The 16,199-nt window shown below is 43.6% G+C and overlaps 1 protein-coding gene across 2 annotated transcripts in view; it reads left to right on the plus strand.

Moving 5' to 3' along the window:
• Nucleotides 1-15,827, plus strand: part of AQP9 (aquaporin 9) — a 33,185-nt gene extending 17,358 nt beyond the window's left edge. The window contains exons 2-6 of one of the 2 annotated variants that reach the window (XM_060169380.1): nt 1,468-1,594; nt 6,844-6,981; nt 8,378-8,496; nt 10,498-10,715; nt 15,653-15,827. In XM_060169380.1, coding sequence (XP_060025363.1) covers nt 1,468-1,594; nt 6,844-6,981; nt 8,378-8,496; nt 10,498-10,715; nt 15,653-15,827 — 777 coding nt within the window. The remainder of the gene's footprint in view (nt 1-1,467; nt 1,595-6,843; nt 6,982-8,377; nt 8,497-10,497; nt 10,716-15,652) is intronic. The other variant, XM_060169387.1, reaches the window with a different exon arrangement.
• Nucleotides 15,828-16,199: the final 372 nt, after the last annotated feature.

Here is a 16,199-nt window from a genome sequence, read left to right on the forward strand (position 1 = left end):
CCTCCCCATATCCTCAAGTCCATTCTCTAGTAGGTCTGTGTCTTTATTCCTGTCTTACCCCTAGGTTCTTCATGACATTTTTTTTCTTAAATTCCATATATATGTTAGCATACGGTATTCTGACAGTTATTATAACAGATAGGGATCCTAGAAAAAAATAATGTCAAGCCTAGGTGAAATTGGTAGGCTGTGAAACGAACCCAAGGGATTTTTTTCTTTTTGGAAAGGGAAAAGGGAACATGTTCCTGCTGCAACTTTATTTAGCTCTCAGTACAGGGTCTGGAGTCTGTGATTAACGTCAAAGACAGCCCTGTGCGTGTGATATGCAGCCCCTGTGCTCCCCTTGAGATGTCAAGTCCTACTTCTCCTTACTGTCTATCAGGTAGAGCTAAATCAATATATCTTAGAATCAGGGACTGGAGTGGATGTTAAAAGATCATCTAGGTAATTTCTCTGCCTTCAGGGAGGAGTAAACCAAAATCGTTCTATATGTATTAAATATCCATTGTTTGTAAATTGTATTTCTCTGAAGGACTCCACAAATGGGTCCCAAGGGAGCTATTTAGAATTAATTCATCACTATCAGGAAATGACTTATGTGCAACTTCTCATATTTCAGGTTCAGACTTCCTTTCTCATTCTTTTGTGAAGGGACACAAGAGCTGGTTATTACCTTCCTGATAAGAAGTCTTCACATTCTTAATCTCTTGTTCCTTAAATACGTTTGTTTCTGAAACCTTTCTTCATATGCCCTTAAATAATATCCATTACTTGATGCTGAGCCCTCCCTCCAGTTGGTTGCTCTTCTTTAGTTATAAAACCCAAAACAGAACCTGTATTCTACAAAAAGTTGTGGCTACTTGACATCTAAGAGCAATGATCTAATGATCCTGCAGCCCAGAACTTATTCCTCCAGGACCACACTGGCTCTTTCAACCACAGAGTGACAAAGGCTGATGGTGATTCGTTGTCCTGTTGTTTTCCTACCAAAATTGTATGTGACTGTTTCATCTTTTCCAATAACCCTCCCTCACCAAATGTTCCTTTCTTCCCCTCTTACTTCTTCCTGCCCTTCCTTCCTTCCTTCCTTCCTGCCTTCCTTCCTTCTTTCCTTCCTTCCTTTTGAGGTATAATTGACATACACCATTATATTAGTTTCAGTTTTACAACATAATGATTTGATATTTATATATATTATGAAATGATTACCAAATCACTTGGTTTATAAATTCATACAACATTTTAACACTGTGCAGTCTTAACAAAACTCATCCATAAGCCAGATGCAGCCTTGGGACCATCATTTTGCTACCTGTGCACAGCTGGAAGATTATCATTTGATTTGCACGAGGCCTATGGCAGTCCAAGCCATGAGTGTGCTTGACAAATGCTTCTTGTTACTCTGACTTTCCATTGTCTTTGACAGTGGCCATCTTCACTTACTTGTTGAGTTCCCTTTCATTCCAGGTCCTTGGATGTGGCTGTGTTGCCCAAGCTGTCCTCAGCCGAGGACGTCATGGAGGAATCATCACTATCAATATTGGACTTTCAATGGCAATAGTAATGGCCATTTATGTTGCTGGAGGTGTCTCTGGTAAGTAATAGAAATAATAATAATAACAGCTACTATTAACTCAACCATTCCAATGTACTAGTGCAGTTCTGGGTACTCTACAGACCTTAATTTTTTTAGATCTCAACAGTCCTACAAGAATATGTATTTGATTCTATTTTTATAGATGACAAAATTTAAATGGCCAGCAAATGCTAAGTGAGTGGCACAAAGGCAACACTTAGCAAAAGACAGAGATGAGGGTTGGAACTCAGAACTGACTGATTCCTAAATCTGGTTACGGAATAGTATTCTTCATCTATCAATAGAGTCTTTTACTAGCTCTTCCCCATGCTTGGAAACTACTTCCCAGATATGCTGTGAATAGCCCAGTGAATATCACTCCAACAGAGGCAATTCCCTGGACCTTTATCCACAGCAATCAGGGAGAGCCTAGGTCATTTGCAAAATAGCTAGTGTGTTCATGGAGCTGCAGGGCTAGTCAGAAGGTCTTGGTCCAATTCTGTTCTGAGTGGTAGGCTAATTAGAAGCCATTCTCAAGGTTCTGAGGAGCAAAATGAAATATTTAATACAGCCTGGGACCTTAGGAAGGAACTGTGGAAATGATCCACTTCCCAAAGGCTTGCAGAATCCTCAGCAGCCTTGTCTGGGGGCTCAGAGAACTAAGGCAAGACTGTTGGTGATAACGGAAGAAGGGACCCCCTGCATGCTGGGCACTGTACTGGGTGCTGTACATACTTTATCTCCTCTCACTTCTATAGCAGCACTCTGAGGCCGGTATTATTGTCCATTCTACAGAGAAAACTGGAGCTCCAAGGGATTGAGTAAATTGCCAGAAGTCCCACAGCTGGCAAAGAGACAGATCAAAGATTTGACCCAGGTCCATACGACAGCAAAGCACAGGTCCCCATTATTATACAACATTTCCAGCGGTCTACTATGGGAAGGACAGTACAGGCAGGGCCTATGGGCAGTACGGTCCAGCTGGAGGATCCTGCAGTTGAGCTGGCTGGACTGGTGACAAGTGCTGCCACTGGAGCGCTAAAGAATGATTGCCCAGACCCCCACGGAGCATCCACGGGCTGGGCACTTGGAACAGTCATTTGCTAGCTATCAGCCTTTCCATATCACAGGCCGACTCAGATCCTGGGGCAGACCAGGTTACAGATTCCCATACATGTGGTTTGTTTGGCCCGAGCAGTGTTTCTGTTTAAACTCTTGCCGAGCCTTTGCTGTGATCCCAGCACTGTACTACCTACCTAAGGCACAAGAATAACCAGGGGAACACCAATGAATGTGCCAAGGCTTAATTACAGTTGCAGGCCTTGACACCACACACAAAACACACTCCTGGCTTCAAATAAGCATGCAGGATGCTCCACTGCCTCCCCTCACGCTCCCAACTACATTCACACAGGTGTTGTTTCCACAAACCATGCAATATAAATGTAGGCATGTTTTCAGCGATTTTTTTAAGGTGAAGATGTGGTTTTGCAGTATTTCACCTGCATAACACCCTGAATTAAACTTCATCAAATATTTACTTAGGATAAATTGGTCCCAGACCCTACCAATGTAGCTAACACCCTTTACCACCAGCACTGTCAATGTCTGTTTGCATCCACTGATATATTTCGAGTCACGATAGGAGGAGAAGGGACAGGGACCAGCAGGAAGGGGGAAGAGGGAGTAAAGGATGGTGTGGAGTCTTCCCATCTGGCCTTCAGACTGGGATTAAGCCCCTGCGCTCAGAGTAAGGGCCAGAACTGATGGGACTGTTTTCACTAGAGGCTGCTTCTGGGTGAGGCTTGGGAGCTGTCCACATTGTTTATGAGAGACTATGAGATCTCAAAATGCAAGGAGAGCAGTTTCTGAGCCTGGCTGATATAAGGTAGCACTGAGTTGGAAAAGGAGCTTATCTCCCCATCTCTGTTTGGAAATGATATTCAAGCTCCCTGAGAACTGGGGGGGAACATGCACAGACAACACACTGGCCCACTGATGACATCAGTGCAGACTCAGTATTGGCTTCAGCAGCCCAGGAACAGGAGAGGAAGACTACATAGGGGAAGTGACTTTCTCACAGTGGCTGCAGCTAACATGCTGGTTTGTGGGCATATGTGAGGCCCTCTTTGGGAATTCCAAAAATAACCAATGTATATTAGGCATAAACATAAATGGGATCCCACTTTGTGGTCCAGACTGGTAAGGTCAGCTGACATCTGGTTGTGGAACATAAAGCATTACTTTACTGCATGGCAGTTACCACACCCTGCTCCCTTGTGAACTTGCCAGTCGTCTGGCAATCCAATCTGGCCAATCAGAACTCATAATGCCCTAATTATGCACCATCCCCCACAAAGCGTTTACACTGCCAGCTTGTACCTAGACTATGGCGGTTGTTTTTGATGTAGTTTTTTTATAAGCAATAAAAATTCACTGAAAGATCAAAATAGCTTTGCTTAATGACAAATAAAATGTTAAGATGATCTCTATCACAGAGTTGTCTGTGGGTGGTGGGCAGGAGACTCGTCTAGGACAGAACCTTGAAAGAGCTCACCTTGCTCATGTAAGACTTTCATCTCAGGCCTCGGGGAATCCAGCTATCCCCCTGGGCTCTTTATGTGAATAATCTGATCATCACAACCACCTTGGCAGGGCCAAGATGTGAGTGTGGCCTTCTCTGACTCTAGCACTCATGTTCTTTCCACTACACTGCTCTGCTTTGTCCTTCGGGTAAGCCAAGTGATCACGCATCTCTGCAAGGAGAAACTCTCCTCGTTGCTTTGCAAAGCACCCTCCTGGGCACACCCTCTCTGACTCCCAAACAACTTTCCCTCTGTAGATCTTTGTAGTCTGAGCTATCTGAATAAAGACCTCTGACTATTTCTTCAACTTTCATATCTTTTTTTTTCTTCAATTTTTAAAATTGAAGTAGAGTTGATTTACAATGTTGTGCCAGTCTCTGCTGCACAGCAAAGTGACTCAGTTATACACATAGAGACATTCTTTTTTTATATTCTTTTCCATTATGGTTTATCTCAGGAGATTGGATATAGTTCCTCATGCTATACATTAGGACTTGCTGTTCATCCATTCTGAATGTAATAGTTGGCATCTACCAGCCCCAAACTCCCAGTCCATCCCTCTCCCTCCCCACTTCCCCCTTGGCAACCACCAGTCTGTTCTCTATGTCTATGAGTCTGTTTCTGCTTTGTAGATAGGTTCATTTGTGCCATATTTTAGATTCCACATACATCAACCTTCATATCTTAAAAACCTACTAAGTGCCTTGCAGCATGTCAAGGTCAAGGTGAACAATAGTTCCTGCCTCAGGGTGCTTTTGAGGAGCTAAAAGCATAAACCTACCTACAGCAAGTCTTATTTTGGAAGAGGAGCTTGCTAAACAGTAACTGTCCCATTGGTGGACTCATCTGAGGGGAGACATTTTTGATTGGAGGTGATTTCTTACATCCCCTTGTCCTTTCACAATGGGTTCCTCCAGGCTGGCTGGGTGGCGGCTACCCTCCAACCAGCTCTGGGAGAAGAGGAACAGGGCTGGCTCCAGAACGTTCCACTGCCCTAGGTGCTCCCCTCTTCTAACCCCTGTTTCCAGCTTCCCTAGGAAGCTGTACTCCTGACAGTCTCCAAAATTATGACTCTCTTAGATTTAAAAGTAAAACAAAACAGGTGATACATGTGTAAGGCTTCAGGAAGTCACCTGTGCTTTGATATATTGGCATTTTCTTGTTCATATTAGCCCCAGAGTGGCAGAGGCAGGTGAAGAAAGGACCCTCACGGTGTAGTCAGCAGTCAGAACCCCTCCCCACTGCAAGCCCACTTTGGCTTAGAGACTCAGGAAAAGCATAGCTTTCTTCACGGACTGGGGAGAGGAGGGAAGGCTTCCCAAAACAAGCTCACCAATAGGTTCTGTGGGGGGTCAAATGGCAAAGTGTCATCACCATCATCATCATCATCACTCCTTTGTTTACAACTATTTCCACAACCCAGAGGTCCACATTTCAGCGTGGTCACATTGACAGTTACTCTAATCCCCCCCTCCACACTAAATGTCATTGGCACTCTTCGTATGAGTGTCCTTCATCCCTAGGAATCAAGCCCATATGCTCAAAGATGATCTTTGAAAAATTTTCCTCTGCTTTCTAAGGCAGAGAAACCTTTATAAACTTGGTGAAGAAGGTCTAGAAAAGAACATAGGCCCAAGAGTTCAAATAAACCTGAATTTGAATCCTAGACCTACCACTTATTAGCCATGTGACCTTAAAATTTTACTTTACTTCTGTGCCTCAGCAGTTAAGTGGACTAGTACCCACCTCACCGGGTTCTTAGGAGGATCAAGTGCATGTAATACGCCTATGACAGCATCTGGCAAGTGTTCAATATGCATTGTTGTTACTGTTGTTACTAGCAAAGCCAGCTGGGGCTATCAGTAACCTACCCCAGAGCAAGCCCCTCTACCTGACCTTGCAACTGGGTTAGAATCAAAGAGGCTGATTTCTCTAGTCAGAGTTTAGGCTGGAGTGGAGGAGGAAGTGTTGCTCCATTTGTGTGTGTGAGATATACATCGTTTATGCAGAGAAACTACAGAAAATCCACTCAGACACTGTGACTACCTCAAAATAAACTGAGCCCCTTACCTCAGTGAGAGGCACAGCCCACAAAGGAAGGGCCATTTCCCCTTAAAGAGATACCTCTTTTCAGTCCTAAGATTGTTTCTATATCCTCTGGACATGGACTTAGAAATGACTGGATATAGATTTAAATCTTACAAGTATAAGTATATTGACTTACAAATATACTGAAGTTAACTGTTTATATCAATCTCTTTGGGGTTATTGCTTTATAGTTAGGCAAAACCCAGTAGATAGATGATACAGATAGATAGATAGACAGAGAGATGAGAGAGAGAGAGAGAGAGAGAGAAAATGAGCCACTTGAGTACAAGTTTCTTTATATATTTCACTTTCTTTTGAGAAAGCTAAACTTCCTAAAGAGTGTCTAATGATGCCATGAGGATTATTAGTCCTCTCTTCCTCTCCACTCAAACACACACACACACATACACACAGACAGACACAAAGACAGACACACACAGACACATACACACACACACACCTCTGTCTCCTCACATACAGTTCCTCACACCTAGAAGACTGAATTCTGCCTGCAGTCCCTAGATAAGGTTTCCTTCACAATAATTCTCCCTGGCCTGCCCTCTGACTTTCCTAATCACCTTATCTTCCTTGCAGGTGGCCACATCAACCCAGCTGTGACTTTTGCAATGTGTCTTTTTGGAAGGACGAAGTGGTTCAAATTCCCCTTTTATGTGGGGGCCCAGCTCTTGGGAGCCTTTTTAGGGGCTGCAACCCTCTTTGGCATTTATTATGGTGAGTAGGACCCCTGAGTCCAGAGATTAGGGAGAACTGGCTATAAGTTGAAAGTCAGAATTACTTGGTAGGAAGAGGTGAGATGAGGTAAGAACAGAAAACGTTCTCCACTTGACACGCAGTTCTAAGAGTCCTAAGTTCTAAATAATGGGGCCAACATTATCATCAGGGCACATTCAGGAAGCCTCTTAGTGAAAATGGTCACAACTTAAATGGAGGGCAGAACTTAAAGGAAGTATATTTTTAGACCCAACCAGCACTACACTGTGAACAATGCCAAAGTAAGCAATAGGCTACTGGTTTCTCCATGGCTTTCTCTGATTTGGCTGGGAAGGGAGCCGTTGACTTGTGGCAAGGAGAATGATGAGTAAGTACTTAAAGAAGGAATCTGGAACAAAGTCTTTGAAGGAAGAAGCACAGCAGAGAAATGGGCTGGGTGGGGAACCTCTTCTCCCTTCCATCCAGTAGCCAGGGCTTCCATTCTGCAACAGTCCTGGGGGAACCACAGTACTGACGATCAAAGACCCAGACTTTAGTTCCATGTGAACTACGTACGTAGCTGTGTGACTTCAGTAAGTCATCTGACCTTATTGGTCTCAGTTTCCCCCTCTGGAAAATAAAGGAATTGAACTAGTAGGTGACTTCTTAGGCCCTTCAAACTAAAAAATCTTGGGGTTCCATAAAATCAAGTGTTAAAGTAGTTCCTTCTCTCTAACCCAAGGTAAGTCTTAATACTTTATGACTCTCAAACTGAAGCCCTTAGGAACTAGAATTTATGAGCCAAGCCCAAGAGGTACATTGTGGAAAGGGACCTCTTCCCACAGAGTATCCTAAGAATTAGAGTGTTAAGAAGACTAAAGAATTACTCAAGACCAGACCAGAAACCTAGAGCACCAGCTGCTGTGGCCAGAGAGGCCTAGGGGTGGTGCTGGCTATGTCGGGGACTGCTGTGTTCCTTGTTCTAAGGGCATCTTCACTGTACCTTGATGCCCTCAAATTCTGGACTGCTATTAGGGGTTACTGAGAACCCTCTGGGAATCATGAGCTCTGCATAGAGCAAGTCCAAGCTTCACTTTCACTTTTAGTCAATCTTGAAAATTCCAAGAATTCCCCTCAAAGAAAAATGGTTCCCAAGACCCACTGGATAAGGATTTGGCTCAAACGTGGAGTGAACCATCAAGGGCAGCCGGGGCTTTCTCTCTCTGACCCGCTATCCTGGGAGTTCTCTGGGTATCTCTAAAGCTACCATACTGTGAAGTGAAAAGAGGCAAATGATATGGATCTTCCTAGCTGAACCTGAGGGTTCGCCTGTACTTGTTCAGCACAAGACCTGGCATAGGCCTACGTCCCCCCCTGCCCAGAGGACACTAACATGCCAGAGCTCTGTCTTCCATAGATGCATTTCTGTCTTTTGCTGGTGGAAAACTGCTCGTCGTGGGAGAAAACGCAACAGCACACATTTTCGCAACATACCCAGCTCCGTATCTGTCTCTGGTGAATGCATTTGCAGACCAAGTAAGTGTACATTCAACAAAGACCTAACTTTCGTGAAAAGACATAATCTAATAAGGGGGATGCATAGGAACATTACAGGCCTATCAGAAAAGAAAGGCTATGTTTCCAACGTCAGAGGTCCCTACGCATAACCCAAGCTTTGCTGACAAATTTCTGCCCTTGCCAAAGTTGATACCACTACGGGTTTCCTGCCTCCTCTTTAATACATACACTTCTTCCACATCAGTCAAGCTTCAGAGAAAAGTGCATGACTGGACATTTCAACCCCTGTAGGGGCAAATGGGGTTTGTTCCACCTAACTGTCTCTTGTGTGCACATGATCTAAACGTAGAGGCCTCAAGAAAAGACACTGGGATCTCAGTTCAACGACTGTGAAGTGTAGTAGTTGAGCTTAGAGTATCCCAGGTCTTCTGTGTCTCCCCACGTGCATAGGTTTATCCAGACTCTCTAGGCAGCTAGAAGTGTCTCTGTCTTAATGACGTTTAAACAAGCTGCATCCAAGCATCTGTCGTGTAGCCAATAGCACAACTATTCTGGTCTAAAATCACTTGTCTGGTTCTCGTCCTGATTCTTCTGCTTATGAGCTGTGTGCCCTTGGGCAAGTTTCTTAACCTCCTTCTATCTACATTTCCTCATCTGTAAACTGTGAATAAATAGGATTTATCTCACCGATTGGTGTGAAGTTCTAATGAGAAAAAGCATACGAAGTACCTGGCACATAATAAGTGTCTGGTAAACAGAAGCTATGATTTAGCTGTTAAAGTAAAATAATAGTTTGGAAATTTTAGAAACTAGAGAGTGGGGAAAACACCCACTGTACCACACCACTTCAGAATACCTGCTCTCATTGTTTGTATAATCTCTTACAACTGGTTTTTATGTTGTTTTCAAGTATAAAATATAATGCATATTTTTCTTAATATCGTAAGCATTTAAAAATGTTACCAGATAGCTCTTATATTTGTTTTTTTGTTTTGTTTCTTTTTGCGGTACACGGGCCTCTCACTGTTGTGGCCTCTCCCGCTGCGGAGCACAGGCTCCGGACGCGCAGGCTCAGTGGCCATGGCTCACGGGCCCAGCCGCTCCGCGGCATGTGGGATCTTCCCGGACTGGGGCACGAACCCGTGTCCCCTGCATCGGCAGGGGGACTCTCAACCACTGCACCACCAGGGAAGCCCTTGTATTTGTTTTTGATGGCTGTATAATAGACTATAGAATGGGCACTTCATAATATAGTTAGCCCTTTCACTATTGATGTGGACTCCAGTTTTTCAATACTATAAATAATGTTTAACTATTTATTTACATATTTGCTTTATGATGTTTCCATATTTTAGATTATTTCCATGATGTGGTTCTCAAAATATCCAACTGGGTCAAATTCAGTACATAATCTTACAGATTATTTTTAATGCATGTTGCTAAATTACTGATAAATTGCCTTTCAAAAGTGTAGTATGTGCTTAGTTTAATTAGGAAAGCCTGAGAGAAGTGGTATCAGTTCCCTAACACTTGGTATTGTTTGTACTTTTTTTTCATTGTGAATCAGTTTTTCCCTCTTGTTTCTTAAATCTATTTTTCTTTTATGAATTTTCTTTTCATTTCCTTTGCCCATTCATCTATTGATGTCTCACATTGTTTTTCTCACCAATTTGAATGAGCCCCTTTGTTCATTTTTCCAGCCTGTAGCTTGCTCTCCATTTAGCTGGTGGTAGCTCAGCAGGATAGTGTAGTAAAGATAACAGTCTCTAGAGCTGAACTCTCTGGATCCACACCTGCCTGTCACTGACTGTGTCACCTTGGGCAGGTAACTAATCTGTAAAGGAGAATGATATCAGCACCCATGTCTAGGATTGCTGCGATAAGGGTCTGGCACAGAGTGCTCAACCAGCATACGTTACTTATTACTAGGTTTGTTTTTAATAAGAGTGGGTGAATTTTGAGGTGGGCAAGGGGGAAGAATATAAGCTAAATCCCTTGTATATTTTCTCCCTCCCCCAGGTAGTGGCCACCATGTTTCTCCTCATTGTCATCTTTGCCATTTTTGACTCAAGAAACTTGGGAGTCCCCAAAGGCCTACAGCCCATTGTCATTGGCTTCCTGATTGTTGTCATTTCTTCCTCTCTGGGAATGAACAGTGGCTGTGCCATGAACCCAGCTCGAGACCTGAGTCCCAGACTTTTCACTGCCTTGGCAGGTTGGGGGTTTGAGGTCTTCACGTAAGTAACAACGGTCAGGGAGGAGGGAGGAAGATTCACACTGTGCCTCAATGGGGAGGGCTGTGCTTTGACCTGGAGATCCAAGAGAGTGCAGATGGGAGGGTGAGGTTAAGTGCACCCTCATCATAAGTGTGGAACGTATCACTGGTGATTTATGATACGGGGTGTGTGTGTGTGTGTGTGTAGGAAAGAGAGAGAGAGAGAGAAGGGGGAGGGAGACAAAGAGATAGACACAGAGACATAATAAGAGACAGAGAGGGACAAAGAGACAGAGAAAGATAGAGAGGGTCTAGATAGATTCAAAGAGATAGGTTTGTCCTATATAATAATGATTTCTCAACTGGTATATGGCTTTATGTGACTATTTTGGATGTAGAACTTGTCTACGTATTCACTTTGTGACAAAGGGGTAGAATTTCTATCTTCTGATATTACTCTAGGGCTCTTTCTAGGAGATCATGCTAGCTTCGCTTCATTCATTCATTCAACAGATCTACCTTAATCACCACCTATGCTGTGGTCACTGTGCTAGGCAAGGAAATTTCAAAATCAGATAAGACACTGGCCTTGAGCAATGTAACAAGTGCTCTGGTAACCCCTGAAACAAAGTGCTAAGGGAACACAGATGGGGGAGTGGCTACCTCTACCCGGGGAAGCTGGGGGAGGCACCACAGAAGAAGTGAGTGCTGAGCTTATTCTTTTTTTCTTTTTTTTTGGCCATGCCATGTGGCTTGCGGGGTCTTAGTTCCCCAATCAGAGATCGAACCCTTGCCCTCGGCAGTGAGAGCGCGGAGTCCTAATCACCGGTCCTTGAATTCTTGAAGCATAAGAAATTCCTAGCGGAACAGGCATCAAAGAGAGCCTGTGCACAGGAAATGGCAAGACCCCGTGCCTTACACCTCAGAATGTGCTGATGAAACATGCCAACTGCTGGTACCAAGCTCCCAGGACAAACTTTGCCCGTTAATTCCTTCCCACCGTCCCCCCCTAAAGTCATGGTGGCCAGTCCCCAACCACTCATCACATCTCTCTCTGGGAAAGGCACCCACCTTTGTTCCCCAGGAAACAGGGCTCTAACATGGAGAAAGAGAAGCAGGGAAAACATGTGTGAGCAAATTTTAGTTTAATGTCTGCTGTGGGAACAAAACACTTGAGTGTCCCTAATGCTGACCTATATATAGCTGTACACAAGTGATGAATTCATTTAAGAGTTTGGGTTGCCTTCACCATCATGAAACACAAGCTACTGAAATCACTGACACCATTCTGATAACCACCACAGACAGCATTAGAGCTGCTATAGCGTAAGCATCATGAGGACAGAAACCTTGACCATGTTTTCACTGCTGTGTCCGCTGTGACTAGGATGTGGCCTGGCACATAGAAAGCCTCAATAAAAGCTATTGAATAAAAGTATGGATAAATGCTATGTGACACACATGTCCTAGGAGATGAGGGATAAAAAAGAATCAAGAAACATTCCCTATCTTTAAGAAACGAACAATGCAGTGAATTTACAGAGCAGTGGTTCTCAGCCAGAGGTGATATTGCCCTCAGGGACATTTGGCAATGCCTGGAGACACTTTGGGTTGTCACAGCTGGGGAGGGTGGGGGCAGATGTTGTCACCAGCATCTAGTGGGTAGAGGCCAGTAGAGGGATACTGCTAAGCATCTTACAGTATCCAGGACAGATCGCCACAACTAAGAATTATTCAGCCAAATACGCTAAGAGTGCCACAGTTGAGGAGCTCTCTTCCAGAATGATCATACTAGAACGTGAAAAGGTTGAACAAAATGCCAACTAGGAAGATCATTTGTATTCTTCCAATGTACTGTCAAAAGCATATGTTAAAGATCTCCTTATTTCCAAAGCCCGGAATTGGCCCATGAGTTTCCTTTAATCCCAATTTCCTGAGGTTCACTCCAGGAGACCACTGCCCCTACCATCAAGACACCTCTGTGAGCTTCACACAGACCCCGAGAACAAAGGTGCTCCACAGTGATGTGACCTCTATTTGAGCCCTGCTTGGTGATTCACCCAAAGTTCTAAGAGTGGTGGTGGTTCTAAAGAGGTAGAGATCTTGCCTCTTTTCTTTGCTTTGTTGAATATATGGCAGGAGACCATGTCTGTGGGAGAATGCTGAAATCACCTAATGCCAAACTCTGAGCACCATGTCCCTTGTTAGCATCAGGGTCTTTCCCCCTCATTCATGCATTCATTCATCCATGCAGCTACCTGATTTCTTATTCAAGGCCCTGTGCTAAAGATGCCCCTCAACGTTGTTGCCCTTCACTGCTTTATTTACATTCTATTTCAGAGTAGTGAGCATAGGCTCTTACACAGGTTGGAGCTGTCAAGTGCCATTAAAGAGATTTGACTAATTAACTCCAAGAGTTCAGAGAAGGTTTGTAGCTCCAAATATGAGAATTATGGGGGTGGAAGTAGGGGCATTTTGTAGTATTTGGACATGCTTAAACAGCGGACAGAGAGGATATTTCAGGCAGAGAGGATTCTGTATCCCAAGACAGAATGTTAAAATAACACATGATCTAGTTTAGTTGGAAGGGTACATGAAGAAGCTTGGAAGGGCAATTGTTTCAGACCATTAGAGGACCTAGATTCCCAGAATGAGACTTTGGGGTTTTTGCTGCTCCCTCTTCTGTAGGTTACAGGAAGCAACAAAAGATTTAGGGCAGAAGTTTGACACGTTTAGAACTTCAATTTAGCAAAATTGATCCGACATTATTATATAGAACAGATTAAAGATGAGTAGAGGGGGCAGAAACCAGTTAGGAAATAGCTAGACTAACTGATAATCCTCAACCAAAAAGTTCCCAAGGAAACCGCTGAGGGATAACAGGACTCCAAAGTGTCCCTAAAGTGCCCCATCCTTTCAGGGTTCTACATCCAAGCTAAGCATCTCAGGGGACTTTCTAGTTTGGATCCACACCCAAGGTCTCAGATAAAACCGAGACTGCCTTGGATCCTCACTTGCCCCTGTATGGCACGGAGTGAGGATGACAGCGGGAGTGGGGCTCCAGCAGGTCTGACAAGGGCAAGGCAGACCCTGGCTGACTCTTGCTTTTCCCTTAAGTATTAGGATGTAAGCGAGTGGTCTTCACTAATTCACTTTAAAGTGTTGATAACTTAGTGGATGAAGGATCTCAGGGGTATTGTTAATTTTTAAAATAGTTTAACCAAAGGAATGAATCCCTCATGATGGTACCGTAAGCAATTAACACAGACATATTTCTGGCATCCCCCAAATCATAGTGTGCAAATAACCTTGTTTACCTGTGAGGCCAGGCAGGGAACCGTATCAGAGCTCCTCCATTTAAGCCTTGTGACCCTGGTGCAACACATCCAGCTCAAGAGGGTCCAGCCAGTGAAAGGAGGACATGTGTGCTGGCAGATATCTTGGACCCTAATCTGTTAAATGACAGTAAGAGATGTGCCACAAACCAGTGATGGAAGAAAGGAAGTGATGGACCAAATAAGGTGGCTTAAACTTGCTTCATGTGCTTACCTGAAAAGAAGGCTCCTAGTTCTTTAAAGCTCAGGTGCCTCTCATAGAAAATTCCACCTGGATTTGGAGGCATGGGAAAGGGCGCTGTGAGAACAGCTGAATGCAGTGACCTCGTTCCAGTGCAGTAAGAGTGACATCTGCTGGCCACTGTGCTTAATGACGGTGCTCTTCCCCGGAGCCTGCGTTTATGCTCTAAGACTTACTATCTTATTGTGAGCCTGCATTGATGATCTAAGATTCAGGATCTAAGAGAGTGCTTGGACGATGCAGGTGGAAGGGACCACTGTTCAGATGGAAGAATGAAGCTCAGAGATGAGGAGACTTTGCCCAAAGACCATCTGGACCCTCCTGAGATTAGAACTAAATCTCATGAATTCTAGGACAGGCCCCCTGTTTGGTGCTTATTTCCTTTATTACCCTTTCTAATAAAAAACTGATACAAACAAAAGGTCCCATGGAAATATGTATAGTTGTTAGGAATAAAAATTAAAATAGCAGCCATGAATCCTTCCTCTACATAGAACACTGTGAAATTCCCATGCGTAGTTGTGTTCCTCTTGTTTCCTCTGCCTCCTCTGCATTACTCTGAATTTTTTGTTCATAATTATCCTGCTTTTAAAAAGTTTTATCTCAAACGTACATATCCTTAAACAACATATTGTATAGTTTTACTTGCTTCTGACCACTAATGGTCCTTTCTACGGAATTATTTAAGTGGATTTTCTATCTCCAAAAGAGATGGTGACAATTCGCAAGGGCACCTGCTTTCTCTCAGAACTATACCTCCAATACAATGTGCTGACATTGAGGATTTCTGGAGGGGACAGGGAAACATGGCAGAAAGTCCTTATCAGAGAGTAAGTTTAAGTAAGCTGTGACCTCAAAATGTAAGTACTGAATTCAATTATATTTAGTAGGTAATTCATATCTCTACCTTTGATTTTTTTTAATTCACTTATTGGCAAATGTTTCCTGATTGTTTATTATAAGTGCCCTCATATACCAATCATGTCCAGGAATCTCTCCACATCTCCCAACCATTCGCAATCCCCAGGACTCATTATTTCAGGATGAGGGGAAGGCAACTCCTGAATAATCAACCTGAACTTTCCCTAAATGCCCTCAATTGTAGCCATGGGTTCGGGGACTATATTTTCTGAAAGGAAAATAAATGGGACATTTCTCTCACAAGTACTAATAGGACAATGGAATAGATCATCTGAAATCAGGTATACTGCAAAATCTAGGATGATGGTTGCCAAGCTACAGTGAGTGCCCTTATACTTAGCTCTTGCTGATTTAAAAGGGAGTCATGAGCATGAGAAATGACTAGCTGGTTAGTGAATAACTAGCAGTAATACCAGGAAGAAGGCCAAGTGGTGTATCACTAATTTCTTTGTTTGATTTCAGAGCTGGAAATAACTTCTGGTGGATTCCTGTAGTGGGCCCTTTTGTTGGCGCTATGGCTGGAGGCCTCATCTATGTTCTTGTCATTGAAATCCACCACCCGGATCCTAACCCAGACTGCGAGGAAGAACAGCCAGAGGACAAACCAGAGAAACATGAACTTAATGTGCTAATGTAATAGCATGCTCAGCTCCGGGTTTACAATTGGCTACCTACTGGGCTTTACACTTCACAAAGCACTTTCACACATATTATCTAATTTAATCCTTATAGTCACTGTCCGGGGTAAATATCATGCTGCTCATCTTTCAAATAAGAAAACAAAATCTCAGGGAAGTTGAGTTGCCTAAGGTCACATGGAAAGTTGAACATCACTGAATGCATCCTATACGTTTCAGAAGATTAGTAATTGGATGAAAACCTTGGCCAGCCCCTCCTGGCCGGCCAGAAGTGGGACTGGCAGCTGCCAGAACATGTACACCTTCTGGGCATCATTCTTTTGGATCCTAAGTTACGAAGACCGCCACTGTCTGGTTTTATTCCCACTGTT

This window comes from Lagenorhynchus albirostris, chromosome 1 (genome assembly GCF_949774975.1).
Source record: "Lagenorhynchus albirostris chromosome 1, mLagAlb1.1, whole genome shotgun sequence".
NCBI classification, from domain to species: domain Eukaryota; kingdom Metazoa; phylum Chordata; class Mammalia; order Artiodactyla; family Delphinidae; genus Lagenorhynchus; species Lagenorhynchus albirostris.